Source organism: Aphidius gifuensis, linkage group LG1, assembly GCF_014905175.1.
Source record: "Aphidius gifuensis isolate YNYX2018 linkage group LG1, ASM1490517v1, whole genome shotgun sequence".
NCBI classification, from domain to species: domain Eukaryota; kingdom Metazoa; phylum Arthropoda; class Insecta; order Hymenoptera; family Braconidae; genus Aphidius; species Aphidius gifuensis.
Window position 1 is genome coordinate 24,145,146 of NC_057788.1, and position 16,579 is coordinate 24,161,724.

The following is a 16,579-nucleotide window of genomic DNA, read 5'->3' on the forward strand; positions in this document are numbered from 1 at the left end:
AAAAGACGAGTAGATTTGACTTGAGGCAAAGACTTTGTGGATTTTATTTAACTATTACATTTGTAAATTTTTTTTTTATTATTTTTTTTAAAATTTATTTTGCAATAAACATTTTAAATGACTTGCCATTAAAAAACTACATTTTAGAATATTAATTTTATTCTATAAAAATAAAATTACCTATTTTTGAGATTTTTTAATTAATTTTTTTTATAAAAATTTAGTAATTTTATATATAAAAACATGTTTTTATATGATGATAACATTAAAATCAAACAAACTAAATCCACAAAGATTTTTATCTAGTTTTATTTATTTCTCACTAAATTTGCAGTCGGTTTACTTCAAAGATTTTTTATTCAAAGACAGTGTACCAATGCATTTGTGTACGTCTACGTGCAATGAATTCTCAAATTTACCGGGATAAAAAATGTTTGTGGCACGTTGATGTGCACTTAAAAAAAAAAAATGACACGGAAAAAAAGGGATTGTTCTTGAGTGGGTTAAGCCATAACTTCAATGATCAATGTCAAAACTGCTTACTGTCAAAGTAATGGACGAAATAAATGGATAAAAAAATTTTATCAAAAAAATAAAAATAAGAATGAAATAAAATATGTTGGTTACAAAATCTACAAATCCAGTAAAAGCCAAAATAAATCTATCAATATAATTAATCTTTTTTTTTTTTTCAAGTACAATAATTAATTAATTATTTAAAAATATTAGAAATATTATTTAAAATAATTAAATAAATAATAAAATTAAATACCTTATTAATTGACAGGCCCAAATAATTTTCCATGAACAACTCCAAAATAAAAATATTTACTCCAATTGTTACTTTTTATTACACAAAATAAGAATCGTGCCCTTTAAATTAACCAAAACAATAAAAATTTAAATGTCACAACATTCCCCCTTCCTCAATACTGTTCCATAAAATGGCCGGCGGTTTGTTTTTTTTTTTTTTTCAAGCAGTGGGAGAAGTGAAAAAAAAAAAGGCGCTCCAATTAGAAATCGGATTGATATAATTATTGTCAATAAAAAGTCAATTGTCACTGATTTATTCAATCAATCAATTTAAATTTATGAAAATTATTTTAACCACAACACTATAGATAATATTAAAATAATAATAATAACGCGTTTATGGAGTAAACTATGACCAACTTTTTTTTTCAGTCAAAGCATTCTTGGCTTTTTTTTAAATTATTTTTTCACATAAAACTCAAAAAAACACTTATAAATTTATCACTATTGGCCACTGTTACGTTTTTTTATATTAATATACTGTATCAAGACGAAAAACTATTGTATATTTTGATTTATATGGATTTTGATTGACAAAAAATCAGGAGCGATGCGTACATGGACGTCTACGCATTAAAACTGAATTTACTCTAATTTTTTTTTTTTTTTTCTCAATTGAGGGGGGGCCAAATGCGGCAGGAGCAGCAACTGAAAAAAAAAAAACTTAATTAAATTAAAAAAGAAACTAAATCATAAATTACAATTAAAAATAAAAACAATTAAATATATTTGTCTTTTTTATTATTCAAATATTATTTATAATATTGGAGTTAATTAAAAACATAAATAAATTTAAATTTTTAATAATTAATAAATAATGGCGGCAACAAAAAAATTCAAATAAAATAATTATTTTATATATATTAATTGATAATTATTTATTTAATAATTTAGTTTTATTCTTTATTAAATTCATTGAGTGTTTTTTTTATTTATTTTCTTTATTTTATTTTTATTTTTATTTTGAAATTTAAGTTTGGTGTTTTTTTTTTTTTCTCAGTTTCTGTTCTTGCCGCATTTAGCCCCCCTAGGGTAAAAAAAAAAAAAAAAACATTCTTCAGTTTTCATGTGTGGGTGCTCATGAACGCGTCGTGCTCGATTTTATTTTTACAATTAAAATTCATTATTAATTTTAAGTGCTAATTAATTATAAAAATATATAATAATTTTAAAGTGTTAATAGTGATGAATGTTTTTGTGTATAATATTTGGAGTTTTGGAAGGAATAAATTGATCAAAAATAATAAACGTTGTATTGACTGAAAAAAAAAAAAATAAAAAAACATTGTCATGATTTTCACATGATATATGTCATTATTATTATATCAATGTTATCTATAATGTTGTGGTTAAAATAATGTTCGATAGATTGATCGAATATATCAGTGATAATTGAATTTTTATTGACAATAATTATTAATGCAATGTCGAGTTTTGGTGTTTTTTTTTTTCACTTCCCCCCACTGTGAGAAAAAAAAAAAAACTTAAATCGTCGACCATTTTATGTAACAGTATTTGAGGGGAAGTGAACCCCTTGTTGTTTACAAATTTTTGGAGTAAATAATTATTTTTCGGACCTGTCAATTTGCAAGGTATGCAATTTTATTTTTTATAATTTTTATTTTAATAATATTTCTAATGTTATTAATTAATTAATTGTTATAATTTTTAAATTAATTCAATAAATAGTTCACTGATTATTAATTTTTTTTTTGTTTTTTATTGACAACAATTGAGTTGATAAAATAAATTTAATAAACAACTTACAATAATAATCAAGTAAAAATATAATAATATATTCAAGTAAAATTAATTAATTCTTTTGTATATATTCATGTTTATTTGAATCACCAGCTGAGATGCAATTATGAATATATTTAATTTACTCACCAAAAACTAACCTGAATTATAGCTATTAATCAAAGTTGACACATGGAGAAATGATTCATGCACCTGATAATTAACAAATCCATCAAAATATTACAATTTCAAAGTCAACATAAATAATGTCAAGTCAATTAAAAAAAAAAAAAAAACTAGTAATAACAAAAAACACAAAAAACAAAATGATAAATTACATCATGTTTTATTCTCAAGGTCAATACAAATTTTAACAAAAAGAATTAACAACGAAAAATAAATACAAAGAAAATAAATTAAATCTCGTAATTCACTCATCAAGACAATCAGCTGATGTAGGCCTTGATACTTTTTGTTTATTAATACACGAAATCGATAGATTAATTTTTGTGTGCGTGTATATTTTATCGTGGGTCATTATATATTATGCAAATATTGAAAATAGATTATACTTAAATGAACAGACATTAAATGAACATTAAATATATTCTATTGTGAAATTATCTTGATGAATAGATATTTAATTGACATCAAAAGATATTGCTTGTCTTTAATAATTACAACAGACACTTTTTAATTGGTATACGTAGATAAATTAATTTTGATTCAGGAAAACTTGACAAATTGAAAAAAGAAAATGAATTTTAAGGCTTTTTTTTTTTAATTTTAATTTTATTTTACCTCTCGCTCTTCTTTATACTCACTATCATCGTCATGAGCAACGTACTTTCACTGTCGACAACAGTATTACAAGAGTGTGGCATTATTTTTTATTTTTATTTGTAATATATACACTAGGGTCAGAGAACTCTCGCACCTTTGGGGCGAAAGCAACGATGAAGCAGACTGCGATTGATAAAAAAAAAAAAAACATATTTTTTTTATATAAATAACATATTATACATTGAAAATCGAAATTTACATTCATCAAGGTATTAATGAATTTTTTATTTCTTCGTTTTATGGGGTTTTTTTTTTTTTTTTTTTATTAATTTTTATTTTAATATCATGTAACATAATTTATCCAAATCGAGTCTACGACTTTTCTCAACTGATTTCGTAAACATGGAAAAAGTTTCGATTGCTTACTTCAGGGACACATCTTTCATCTCTCAATAAATAAAGAAAAACATAATAATTATTAATAATAATTATTATTATTATATTATTATATATTTTTTTAAATTATTTTATTTTACTGATGACGCTGCATTCGACGTAACATGCAGAAATTTTGTCAGATTATTGATTAGTCATTAGCGTTGTATTATATTCGTTGTGGTGTGAAAAATCAATGATGTCGGGCTTTTATATTTTATCATCATATTGCACTTACTCCGCATACTACCAAGTATATATTATTAAATTTTTATATTTAATTATTTATTTATTTTTAATAATAAAATAGTCTTGATGGTTAATTTTTTTTTTTTCTTAGCTATTTGTAAAATTTAAAAAAAGAAAATCATTTTACTCAAATGAAATATTCAGAGTATAATATTACGAAAATAATTTAATGCAACTGTATTTAGTCAAGAGTAATTTTTATCTTTCCACGTTGTCGTAATTTACTTGGAGATCATTAGTCTCATTTTTATAATTATTGTCGCTGAAGTATTCAGTTTGTCACTGCTGAATACTATTCTTTTTTCTTTTATTCATTTTTTACATTCATGATGAGATCATTACTTGGATATAATATCCACATTTTTTTATTAAATTAAAAAATTATCATATTTTCTGTTACTAAAATTACTGCAGTATTTCAAATTATTTAAATTTATTTATCATGAAAAAAAAAACTATATAATTATCTATAATTCTATATCCGTTTTTCTTTTTTTATTTTTTTCCAATTGGGCTTGTTTAATTGTATCTTCTATACAGAATCCTTGAAAGGAAAAAAAAAAAAAAAGTGTTTGTTTTATTATCTTGTTTATGTTGGGATGTGTTTTTTTTTCTATAATAGAAGGTCTCTTTAACATTGTTGAGATTGTCGATACGTCTTGTATAAACACATATTTATTGAAAAAACGAAAATAAAAAAAAAATACACAATTCCAACAGACACAATATCCTCCCAGTTATATCAAATGTCTATAGTTTCTACAAAAGGTCCATGAACAAGATAGAAAATTAAATTGTCAAATTTTTCGACATCATAAATAGTAAACCGACTTACATGACACCTGTCAATTAATATTATTTTTTAAATCAACTTTTAAACAACAAAAGCTTTTCTCTCTACAGTACATGTAAAACTTTTCAAACAAAAAAAAAAAAAAATATTTGCAATGAATCAAAAATTGAACGAGAAATAAAAAAAAAAATGGTTCAAATGAAAATAATATATATTGAAAGACCGGTCTTGCTGTAAAATCATCCAACAGACTTGTGAATAGCACATTGACACGGTTCAATGCATATCTTCCGTATATATACAAAAATAAAAAAAAATATATGATGATAAAAAATAAAAAACACATAAATACTCATAAAAAAAACGAAAATAGTATGAAATAAAAAAAAATGCAACGAAATATAAATAAACGGAAGATGAAAGATCCAGCAACAATGTCATCGTGCATGTACTGAATAATCAACTGATGTTGAAATTTCTGCATCTTCGATGAAGTTAGATAAAATGGTGAGATAAAAATGAAAGACGAATGAAAAAAAAAAAAAAACACAAGTAATAATAAAGAATAAAAAAAAATGAGAGGATAAAGATTTAAAAAATAAAAAATGAATTGAAGAAATATAATAAGAAAGGAATATATATAGTGTTTGGGTCATTGATTAATCACGATGGCTTTTTCATGTTCCCACAGTTGTATTGATGCCTCAGGCAACCCCAAGAATAATAATGAAGGATTACTCAAGAAGCATGATGTCCATAATATCCAGTGTGCCAAAATTTCCGCAGACTAAAAATAAGTCATTCTGACTCGACAAAAATAAAAATGAATAAATATACATATAATAAGGATATGCAATACACTGAGAAAAAAAAAATACATGTAGACTGATTGTAGACATAAAAAAAAAATCATGATGCTAATCATTTCATTGACTGTATGATATAATAAAATTAAATTAATTTTGGCAGTTATTACATTTATCATGATATTATTGTTATAATAAAAAATATATATATGATTTTTTTTATTTTTTTCAGTTACTTTCACACAAGGCACGTGTACACGTGCAAGGGATCTCTCGATAAATTGCTGCCGGGCATTTGTACAATTGTACGCAGGTCAAGGAGTTCAAGTGAAAGTATTAAATATCAGTATGGCCTCCAGATAGATTGGCAAAATCGATAAACAAGATGTTAAAAAATAAAAAAATGATGATGAGATCATATTGGAAACACATATGGTATGAATATGCACAACTAATAATGTCAATTATAATATTATACTCGTTAATCTATTTTATTTCCTTCACCTTTTCATAATATAATAATTTTTGAACATTTAAAACAAGTCATTATATATCTTATTATTATCTTTGAATTTATTTTTATATTAACATATATTTTTATTATTTTTTTCCCTTACGCAATTAACTTGTATTTTAATTTTCAATATAATTATTATTATTAATTTTATACTGGTCAATGTTTGCAATACTGGTATTATTATGTTTCCTCAATTTTTAAACAAAGTAAAAATAAAAAATTCATAATGATTAAGTAAAATAGTTGACATAATTATTAAAATGAAATAATTTTTTTTTTTTTTTTAGTTAATATTATTAAGTATATTTTGAATTATTGAGTAAATTTTAATAGATAATTTTGAAACTATATGATGACTTTGTTGTATTTTGTATATGAATAGAAAAAAATTAGAAAGATTAGTCTTTTGTGTTGCAATGACAATTAGTTAGGTTTTAGCTGCGGTAATATTTATACACAAGATAGTCGTTAGTCACGACGTCTTAATGTTATTACGTTTATTCGGTTGAGATGTGTATTCATAAATTTTATAAACTGCAATATTAAATGAAAAATTGGTGGGAGATATTATTATCGAATAATGAAAGAGAGGGGTATGTACTTTCGCTTAGCTGTGAAGATAAACGAGCCCAGAAAGAAGAGACACATTCGTCAGTCTTTCAGGTCAAAGTCTTCAACTGATCGAATAAGATTCTTTTCAAAAAAAAAAAAAACAAAATTAAATTTTTATTGGCATTGTGCCAGTACCAAGGTATCGATTCTTCCCTCGAGATATACATATACAAGGTTAATGTTGTCAAGAAGGAAAATTCTTATTTGCATCAAGGAAATTATAGGAAATTCAAATTATTATTAAATTTATTTATTTGCTGTATGTCAATTTTAAATTTAATAATTTTTTTTTTTTTTTTTTCTTAAACTTTAATTTACTTTTTTAATCAAAAAATTAATGAAAATTATATTTGATACACTAGAATTAATTTTAATGAATCAAATATATTCATGAAATTATTTTTAATTAAAATTACAAATTAATTTTTAATAATAAAATCCTACTATATTTACTTGATTTAAAATTAAATAAATAAATAAAACAATTGACAGAGAAATTGATATTTATCAAGACAGAGTATCTAAAATTGAATTTTATGAATTGAATATTTTTTTTTTTTTTCTATTCGGTTTGTATTTCATGTTATTCGTCGAGCAACAATGTAGGACAGTTGCAGATAAATTCAACTAAAATTTCACCCTTGAGCAATACGCGCTTCAGTGACTTCATGGATGACGACCCGGTCTTCCGAGTCATATATATATATATATATTTTTTTTTTACTCTCTCGTTGTATTACTTGCCACAACATTTTCCAGTCCTCTAAAATATATCATTACTCATGTACTTGGACAATGTAGTAATATGTTTTTTTTTTTTTTTTTGTTTTTGTTAGGTCTTTCGTTGTATATGTTCAGCAACAATGATCCTGAGGCTATGTACCTGGTGTATGTATTTTACAAAGTAGGCGCCATCCAGAAATTAATGTAAATTGTTTTATAATTGTTTATATATGTACAAGAAGAAGGCGGTTACTGGATTGGACACCTCTTGATTTCCGTGGTGCATGATAATCGTCCTGCATGCCAGTCGAGCCATGACATAGAAAGCACATTCCTTTAGGTAAAAACTTTATTCATATTAAGCCAAAAAAATAATTAAATAATCTAAAAAAAAAAAAACAATGAAATAATTAATAATTAATAAAAATGTTATATTTTTATTTTGTTTTTAATTTAAAAAATTACAAGATATAAATTTATAATAATTAATGTAATATAAATGTTTTAAATTATCATCTTGACAACTATTACAGAATCATTGGGATGAGGCTTTCAACCTAGATATTGCATGATGCAAACTGTCCCCTTCCACAAATTTCACGTCTCTTTCTTTTTTTTCATTTTTGCAAAATATATTTCTGGTCTCAGTCGTCGCGAATACCAGAAATATCGTAAAATAATAAATTTATAAAAAAAAAAAAATACTTTGCAAATAAGAGAAAGGGGGCAAAAAAGAGGGGGATACGATAAAATGAAGATCTGAAATTGAGTTGATGAAAAAATAGACAGAAGGGGAAATCATCAAGTTCTCATGTTATTTTAACATACAAAATACCTTTCATGATATCAACAACAAACTCAAGTGGGATTGGTTAAAGAGAAGTTGGCTTGAGACAGTCAGTTGGACACATTCAATCGACAGTTTGCATCAAGACACCATGAGAAGCCGATCATCATCATCATCGACATCCAGGGGTGGTTACCTTGGTCTAGTCACCTTATTTCTGCTTCTAGCCACACGTGAGTGGATACTTGTTGTTGTTGTTTATTTTATTTTGTTTAACATTTTTAAATTTATTTATTTTTTTTTTTTACATCATCAATCATTTTGTGATAAAGTGGTAATTTAAATATTTTTAATGTTTATTGTTGTTTGGTATAAATACGTATACTTAATAATAATATAACTGGCTCGTTTGAAAAATATGGAAAAATTTTCTGGGTGATTTTACACGAAGGCGACATTATGTCTAGACACATTCAAACGATCGGGTAGTTTTTATGGATAAAAACCATGTCCATCGATCATTCTTCAAGCCAACAATATGTTTTTACGTGCAATTTGTTATAGAAAATTGTTAATTTTATTATTATTTTATTTTTTTTCATCTATATTTAATAATAATATCAAATAGTAAAATTGATTTAGAATGAAAAATATTAACTTAAAAAAATGACAGCTACTTTGATGATTTTATATAGTGATATGCTTGATGGTTTATAATTGAATTGGAAAGTCTTAGTGGCCTTAAAAATCTAACCGCATCCAAGTGCGATCGTCATGCTAAATGATCCTGGCACGCGATAGTCAATGCTTTAATTTAAATTTTTCTATAATTTATCGAAAAAGTTTAAACTAAAACCGTCATAATTCATCTTCAAACTACATACACAATTTAACTTAAAAAATTTCAATTTATTTTTATTGATTCTATTACCATTAAGGTTTTTTTTTTTTTCATAAATTTGTGTCATCGATTGATCAGTATTTAAAAAAGAAAAAAAAATATGTGAATTAATTTTTTTTGCATATTATATATTTGTGACAGATGAATTGAATTTATTATTTTTTTTTATCGCGAGATTTTCAACCTAGTCGGTAGTATATACACTCTGTGGTTTTCATTGCAATTTTTTTGTTTTATTTATTTTTTTTTTTTAAGCGCAAGTGCAAGCCACAGCTATGACTGACAGAATTGATGGTTAAAATAACAAATGAGATTTATATCGTTTGAAATAGGGAAAAAAAACAAGCTTTTTTTTTTTATTATTATTATTTTTTTTGTACAACTAGACGGAATATTTGGGGTCTGTCATGAGTATAGAAAAATAGTAGATAACAAAAAAATATATACATATATATTTACCAGTTTAACGAAAATATATGTGCTGACCACTCTTGTCAATTCTCATCATTGTATAGATTGAAAAAAAAAATTGATGATCCAATTTTTTTTATTTATTTATTTATGTCTTTATTACTTTTTTATCCACCGCTATGAATTAATCTTCGAACGAGAGAATAAATAACCCTCTATTTTATTATTCAATTTTATATATGAAAATTTTAATCAATAAGAAAAAATAATAATATTTTATTCAGCTTTTTTTTTTTTCTTTAAAATAAAAAATAGAAATATGTTTTCAAACGATCAATGTGTCATTTTAGTCATCAAATAGTTATCAAATATATTTGACAAGAATATAAAATAGACAGAGAGAGAGAGAGTTAATTAAAAATTTTATTTTCCATTCATTATGATATTACGGAAATAGTAGTATATTTATGATTTAATATTGATGTTTATAGATGAGTGTAAACATTGATAACGAATGTTTGAAAATTGAGCTGTCCTATTGGACATGTTGCTGTGACTCGTTACACGTTTCAATTGCTCTGCAATTTAATGTAACGAAGTGATCGCTTTGATACATTCTGTGAATTACAACCACTCGAGGTACCGTTTGTTTACACTCAATAGATTTCTCTCTATACACATATATAGAATATTACTTTTAAAATAATAAAAACAAAAAAATACCACTTGAAATTTCGGTATTCATTTGAAGATGCCATTTATTATTAAAATAAATATTATTGTTGAATAATATTTAGTCATTGAAGAGAAATTTTTTTCAATTCTATTTATTTATATACATATATTTAAAAATAATAAATGAAAAAAAAAAAGATCAATATACATGTAATGTGAAAGATAGCATAGGTGTATAGCTGTTTGGATGTATATATATATATATTTTTATTTTTTTCGAGTTGGGACATACATATATGGCATACCAATTACGACGCTCGTTTTGCTTTCTCCTCTCGTAAATGTCAGAGGATCAACATTCAAAAATTTCGTGCTTTGTTTGTTATTTTGATTATTTTGGCCCTGAAAATGATACAAATAAATTATATCAAGATAAAGAAAAATTTATAAAATATTTTACATTCAAAGTGTGGTAATTTTCAAGCAGCTTAAAAAATATCAAGATTTATTTTTCTTTTTTTTTTTAAAAGACAAAAGCATCAATAAAAATAATCTGAATGTCAGCAAAAAAAAAATAAATAACTTCAGCACATTTTAAATATTTTTATAAAATTTTGCATTGTCGTATTGAAAATCTTCATTCGTGTGTTACTACTAAATTTGGCAATTTATATATATCCCACGTATTGCTGAATTCATGATATTTTTTTCTCATAATTCAACCAATTCATTTTTCAAGTATACATTGTTAAAGAAAACAAAAAAAAAAATGAATAAATAATAATAACCCAAATATATTATTTCATCGTAAATATATGTTAATTTATTTTATAATTTTTAGAGTATGAATAAATTGAAATAAAAAAAAAAAAAAAAGTATATTAAAACGAAATGAAAGGTGATAAAGTCATGCTAATGCCACTGGGGTCCCTAAAATTTTCATATTCATATTAAATAAATAAAAAAATAATAATATTTAAAAAAACAGTAGCAGTAGTATCGTTTAGTAAGTTGCTTATCAAAATCACCATCATACACGCCTTTATATCCAATTTTTGTGTGTTAAATGAGGCCTTAGCGTGAGTAAAGATTTTTCCCTGTTTTCATCACGACTATCAGCATCAAAAGAACTAAAAAAAAAAAATATGTTATCTAAAGTAAAACTTTCAAAGAAAAAAAAAAAAATTATCAGATATTTATCAGTGGTTTTAAATTAAAAAGAAAAAAGAAATAATAACAATAACAATTTTTTGTATCAAAAGAACTGATTACTATCAAAGATATCAAGATCAGGCAAAGAATAAAAAAAAAATTCTCAATAAAAGCTTGGATGCCAATATAGAAGATTTTTCAATTATCAGAAAAGCCAGATAACTAGGTAATGTCATGAGAATTGTTAGAATCAATTTCTTCAAACTCTTATACACAATATCCAGTTACATTGTATATTACATTATCAAAATGCTTGTTGTAAACAAGCTAGTCGTTAAAACTATTATACATGTGGATGTTGTTAAAATATATTAGCTCAAAAAATAACGGTTATTTGATTTAGTCAATTTTATAAAATTTATGTTACAATTTTTCTTTATTTTTACCTTAATAAGCGCCACATATTTTTTCTTTTTTAAACTAAAATTGATAGTATAACAACCCATCAGTAACAATATTTTATACCATTGTATTGATAATTTAATATATTTTTTTTTATTTTTTCAAAATTACATTTTAAAATTCAATGTTATATTGTAAATATACATCCGTTAACCAATTCCAAACATGGATAACCATTATTCCTGTCAAGTTATATTCATTCTTGAATAATAAAATATTCTCTTGTAATGAATCTTTTGATTCTTGGAATTATATTGAAGAAGAAGAAGAAGAAAAAATAATATAAATTGTAGTGCGTTGAAATAAAATAAAGTGTATTGAAAACGGTAACAATATTCACAGTGATCATTCATCAATGGCCTTTCGAGGACGTATTTTACTTATCAGTATTGCATAATGATCTAGGCATTGAAATAACTTTGATTTGTTTAACGATCACTCGACAAGTAAACTAACAATGTTTTTTTTTTATTTTTAAATTTGATTTCTCAGTAATGAAAATTGTTGTTTAAATTTTATATAAATTATATTCAACATTTGTTATTTATTTTGTTTTATAAAACAGATGTTTCCAGTGAAGAATATTATGGAAAATTAATTGGCAAATTATCAGAGCTTCATCATGGAGTTAGTGGTGAAGTTTATGCTGTTGATGGTAGAACATTGTTCATCAAAGATTTTACTTATGACGGTCAAGGACCAGGTAAATAAATTATTTTATAAATTATTTAAAAATATGTAATCTAAATACATTTTAAATATAAGAAATTAAAAAAAAAATTAACATCATTTGATAATTTAAATTAGGTAAGAACGTGTTTTAAGCGTTATAAATATACCAGATAACTTTCATTCAACTTTCCCCAGGTCGATTTCTTGTATGAACTTTCCCATGTCCACTTGTTCAATGACAGAATATATAAATACACAAAAAAAAAAACGATATATATTATCAAAATAATAATTAATATTATTAATTCTAATATTATCCTTTCACCTTGTTTTTTTTTTTTGATTGACATAGCTGCCTATTTTTATGCTGGTAATTCAATGACGCCAATAACAAATGGATTTAAAATACGAGATGAAAGAGGAATGTCTGCTCCATTAAAGAGATACAGAAAAAAGGGTATTACATTGACATTGCCAGAGAGAAAAACATTGAATAATATTAAATGGTTTTCTGTTTGGTGTGATGATTTTTCCGTGAGTAGCTTTATAATATTATTACTAGATATAATTTAATTATAAATATAGTTATGCATTTATTTATGGATATTTTTTAAATATAATATATATATATATAGATATAAAGTGCATTTTAAACTTTCACGGAACGTTAATTCCGGTTCTTGATTGTTGAAAGACCGTAAAATTCTTGTTTTGCTAACCAAGGTCTTTTAAAGTAGAGCAATTGCATGAGAGTTTTATTATTGTGCGGTCTTGATTCTCAATGCCATCGAAGCCTGCACTTCCGTTTGTATATATGATCAGGTGCAATTACAGGAAAAGGAAAGCAATTCCTCAATCGTATTTCATGTATCCCTAATTTTTATATATATATTTATTTATTTATTTTTTTTTTAACTACAGCTCAACAGCTGTTGATTTTAATTTTCAAAAAAAAAATTAAGTAATAATTAATAAGTTTATTTTTTTTCGAAAACTAAATGATGCAATTTAAAATTGAATATAAAAAATTACGTAAAATAATAATTTATTTACAGGTAAACTTTGGAGATGTTAAAATACCACGTAACTTTGATTATCCAAAACCACAAAAATTAGCTGGTTTAAATGGTGTTCATGGAGTGAGTTCAGAACCGATAGTTATAGTTGATGCACAGACTTTATTAATTCCAAGTTTTAGCTATGATGGTGAAGCACCAGGTGAGTTTTATCAATTTTGTCAAAAAACATGTGTCATTATTTAATAAAAAAAACTTTGAACAAAATATTAAATACTTGGGTTTTTTATTATTATTATTATTTTAACAGATGCCAAATTTTGGGTTGGATCTGGAGCATATCCATCACCACAAGGTCATCGTGTACCTGATGAAAATGGAAAAATAACTCCACTTCGTCGTTATGATAGAAAAACAATTGTATTGACATTACCAAAAGATTTGACAGTCTTTCAACTTGGACATTTTGGTGTTTGGTGTGAAGCATTTACTGTTGATTTTGGACATGTTAAAATACCCCAAAGTTTAAATGTACCACCATCTCTCAAAATGCTTGGCGTTTCACCACAGGTATTTAAAATTTTCAATATATATATTTTAAAAAATTATAATCAACCCTTTAATTAATTAATTCTATCGTACTCTTTTTCTATACTAAATTTTAAGATAATAAAATAACAATTAAATAAATAAATACTCTGCCCACATGCCATAATTTTTTGGTCATTAAAAAGTTTATTGTCCAGCAATTTTTCTTGAAATATGTGACAGAAAATAAAAATGATAAGTGAGGTTGAAAATTCCAAAAGACATAATAGACAGTATAAAAATATCGTCTTGAAATAGTAAAACAAAAAAAAATTAAAATTAAAATCCCCTGTCTCTGTCCTTGTTGTTGCAGAACGCTAGACAGGGACAGGCTGGATCAGATGACTCATCCTCTATACAATCACCCACAAAATCTTCATCATCAAAATCAACAATTAAAAATCAACGTCCAACAACATATCGTCCAAATACACGTCGTGATGATAATGTTCATGTACAAGTGATTCGTGCAATTGACTATGACATACCAAAAACATTTGTCGATACTAATAATAATAATCGACGTATTTCCCAATATTCCGATACACAACCACATAATTCTTATACTCGTGTTCATCGATTCCAGGGTGATCAAAAATTCGATTCATTCGTTCGCTATTAAAACAATTTAAAAATGAAATGAAAAAAAAAAAAAAGTTATTCCATTATTCAATGAAATTTATGGATACTTAAAAACTTACAAAAAAGTACAATGTCATATTTTATTTTTAACTTTAAAATTGAGCTTTTTATAATATAATATATATTTTTTTATTCAAAAAAAAAAAATTCAACCAGCCATGTAGTTTCATTATTAAAGTTTGATTAGTTTGATAGAGAAAAAGAAAAAAAAAAAAATTCAATTCAATGAGCTTTGATATAAATATAAACTATATATATTGGAAAAAAAATATATATTACCAAGTAGATGATAATAATTCAAAGTGATAGGACACAAGTCTCGTATATTGAAAAATACCAGGATTAAAATGAAAAGTCAAATTATTTATTGCAGTTTAAATATACATGAAAATAGTAAAAGCTTGTACAGACAGATTTCAACTTGGTTTTCATACAAAGAAGAATAAAAAAAAAACGAAAAATAAATAAATATCCACACATATATAAAAAAGGTACACGAGGGATGCATGTCTTTGTGTGAATAATATATACATGGGTAATCGTTGAAATAAAGCTCCAACATGTTAAACATAGAATAGACATACATGTTGATATGGTAACTCGAAGCTTGTGTATAGAGTTAAACTCGAAGAGGAACATGTACTATCACGTATCTGTCGCTCAGATTTTCTCTTTCCTCATCCTTTTGTATTAATGTGGATGTATGCAATCTCAACTGAAGAGAACGCATGTGACACCCTTGATTACGCGCCTTGTGCCCTCCACTGTTAATTGAAATGTCTTCTCTCAGTTTATATTATGCGTGTTAAAGCTTTCAAAACCAGAAGCTTCATCAAATATATATATTTTATATATAAAAGAACGAGAAATAATACATTTAATACTATATCAACTGAAAATAATATTACATGAAAATGAATGACAGCTCATCTAGATATGTTTTAAATTACTTTATATTATTCACTTTCCCTATTTTATAAAAATATAAATTTTTTTATTTTTTTTAACATCGTTTTTATATTCAAAAGTATACCAAAAGCTATTAAATTTTTTTTATTTATTTTTATTAACTTTTATTTATTCAAATTTTTTTTTAAATCAAATTTAAAAAAAATAAATAAAGTATTCATTGAAGTATTTTTTTATTAATTATTAATTTACAATTAAAGAAAATAATATTTCATATTTAAAATTTAAATAACACTTGGCAGATTTATCTTTAGAATATAAAGCGATTTTATTTTATTTATATTATTTTTGCACTACAAAACATTTACGAGTTACCTGAGCTTATTATTATTTTAATAATTTTGTATTTTATCTAAAATAAAAATCATTTATTTTTCAATAATTATGATATTGTATAATTAATTTATAAATACGTATTTTTTAATTTTGTGGTGGATAAATCAGTTGGGCTTTTTATATCAAATTAAATAAATAAAACAAATAATATAAAATATCATAATTATTATTCAATTATTAAATTGAAAATAATAATAATATAATTGAGCATGGATATTAATTATATGTTGATAAATATTAATATTCAATTAAAATTGTTATATTATTTTTATGAAATTTCAGTCAAAACTAAATTGTGAAGTACTTGAAGACAATCTGGCATTTGAAGTAAGATGGGCCGTGGCCGGAGACAGTATCGTTTTTCAACTTGTCAGCAAACTTGGTAAGTTTTCTTTTTTATACATTTGTTTTTTTTATTTCTTATATTTTCTTTATTTTATTTTTTGTGTATACCTCACGTATGTAGTTTAGAAAATAAAGTTTCTTGTGATGACTTG

The 16,579-nt window shown here is 24.3% G+C and overlaps 1 protein-coding gene across 5 annotated transcripts in view; it reads left to right on the forward strand.

The window, feature by feature from the left end:
* LOC122855320 (protein Skeletor, isoforms B/C) overlaps positions 1-16,579 on the forward strand; it is a 136,372-nt gene that overhangs the window by 115,251 nt on the left and 4,542 nt on the right. For 4 of the 5 annotated variants that reach the window (XM_044156604.1, XM_044156593.1, XM_044156613.1 and 1 more), the window contains 8 exons: positions 5,852-6,054; positions 7,585-7,811; positions 8,005-8,491; positions 12,425-12,562; positions 12,884-13,065; positions 13,587-13,749; positions 13,858-14,117; positions 16,365-16,464. In XM_044156604.1, coding sequence (XP_044012539.1) covers positions 8,410-8,491; positions 12,425-12,562; positions 12,884-13,065; positions 13,587-13,749; positions 13,858-14,117; positions 16,365-16,464 — 925 coding nt within the window. In that variant the 5' untranslated portion in view covers positions 5,852-6,054; positions 7,585-7,811; positions 8,005-8,409. Of the gene's footprint in view, positions 1-5,851; positions 6,055-7,584; positions 7,812-8,004; positions 8,492-12,424; positions 12,563-12,883; positions 13,066-13,586; positions 13,750-13,857; positions 14,118-14,448; positions 15,171-16,364; positions 16,465-16,579 lie in introns of those variants that run through there. The other variant, XM_044156628.1, reaches the window with a different exon arrangement.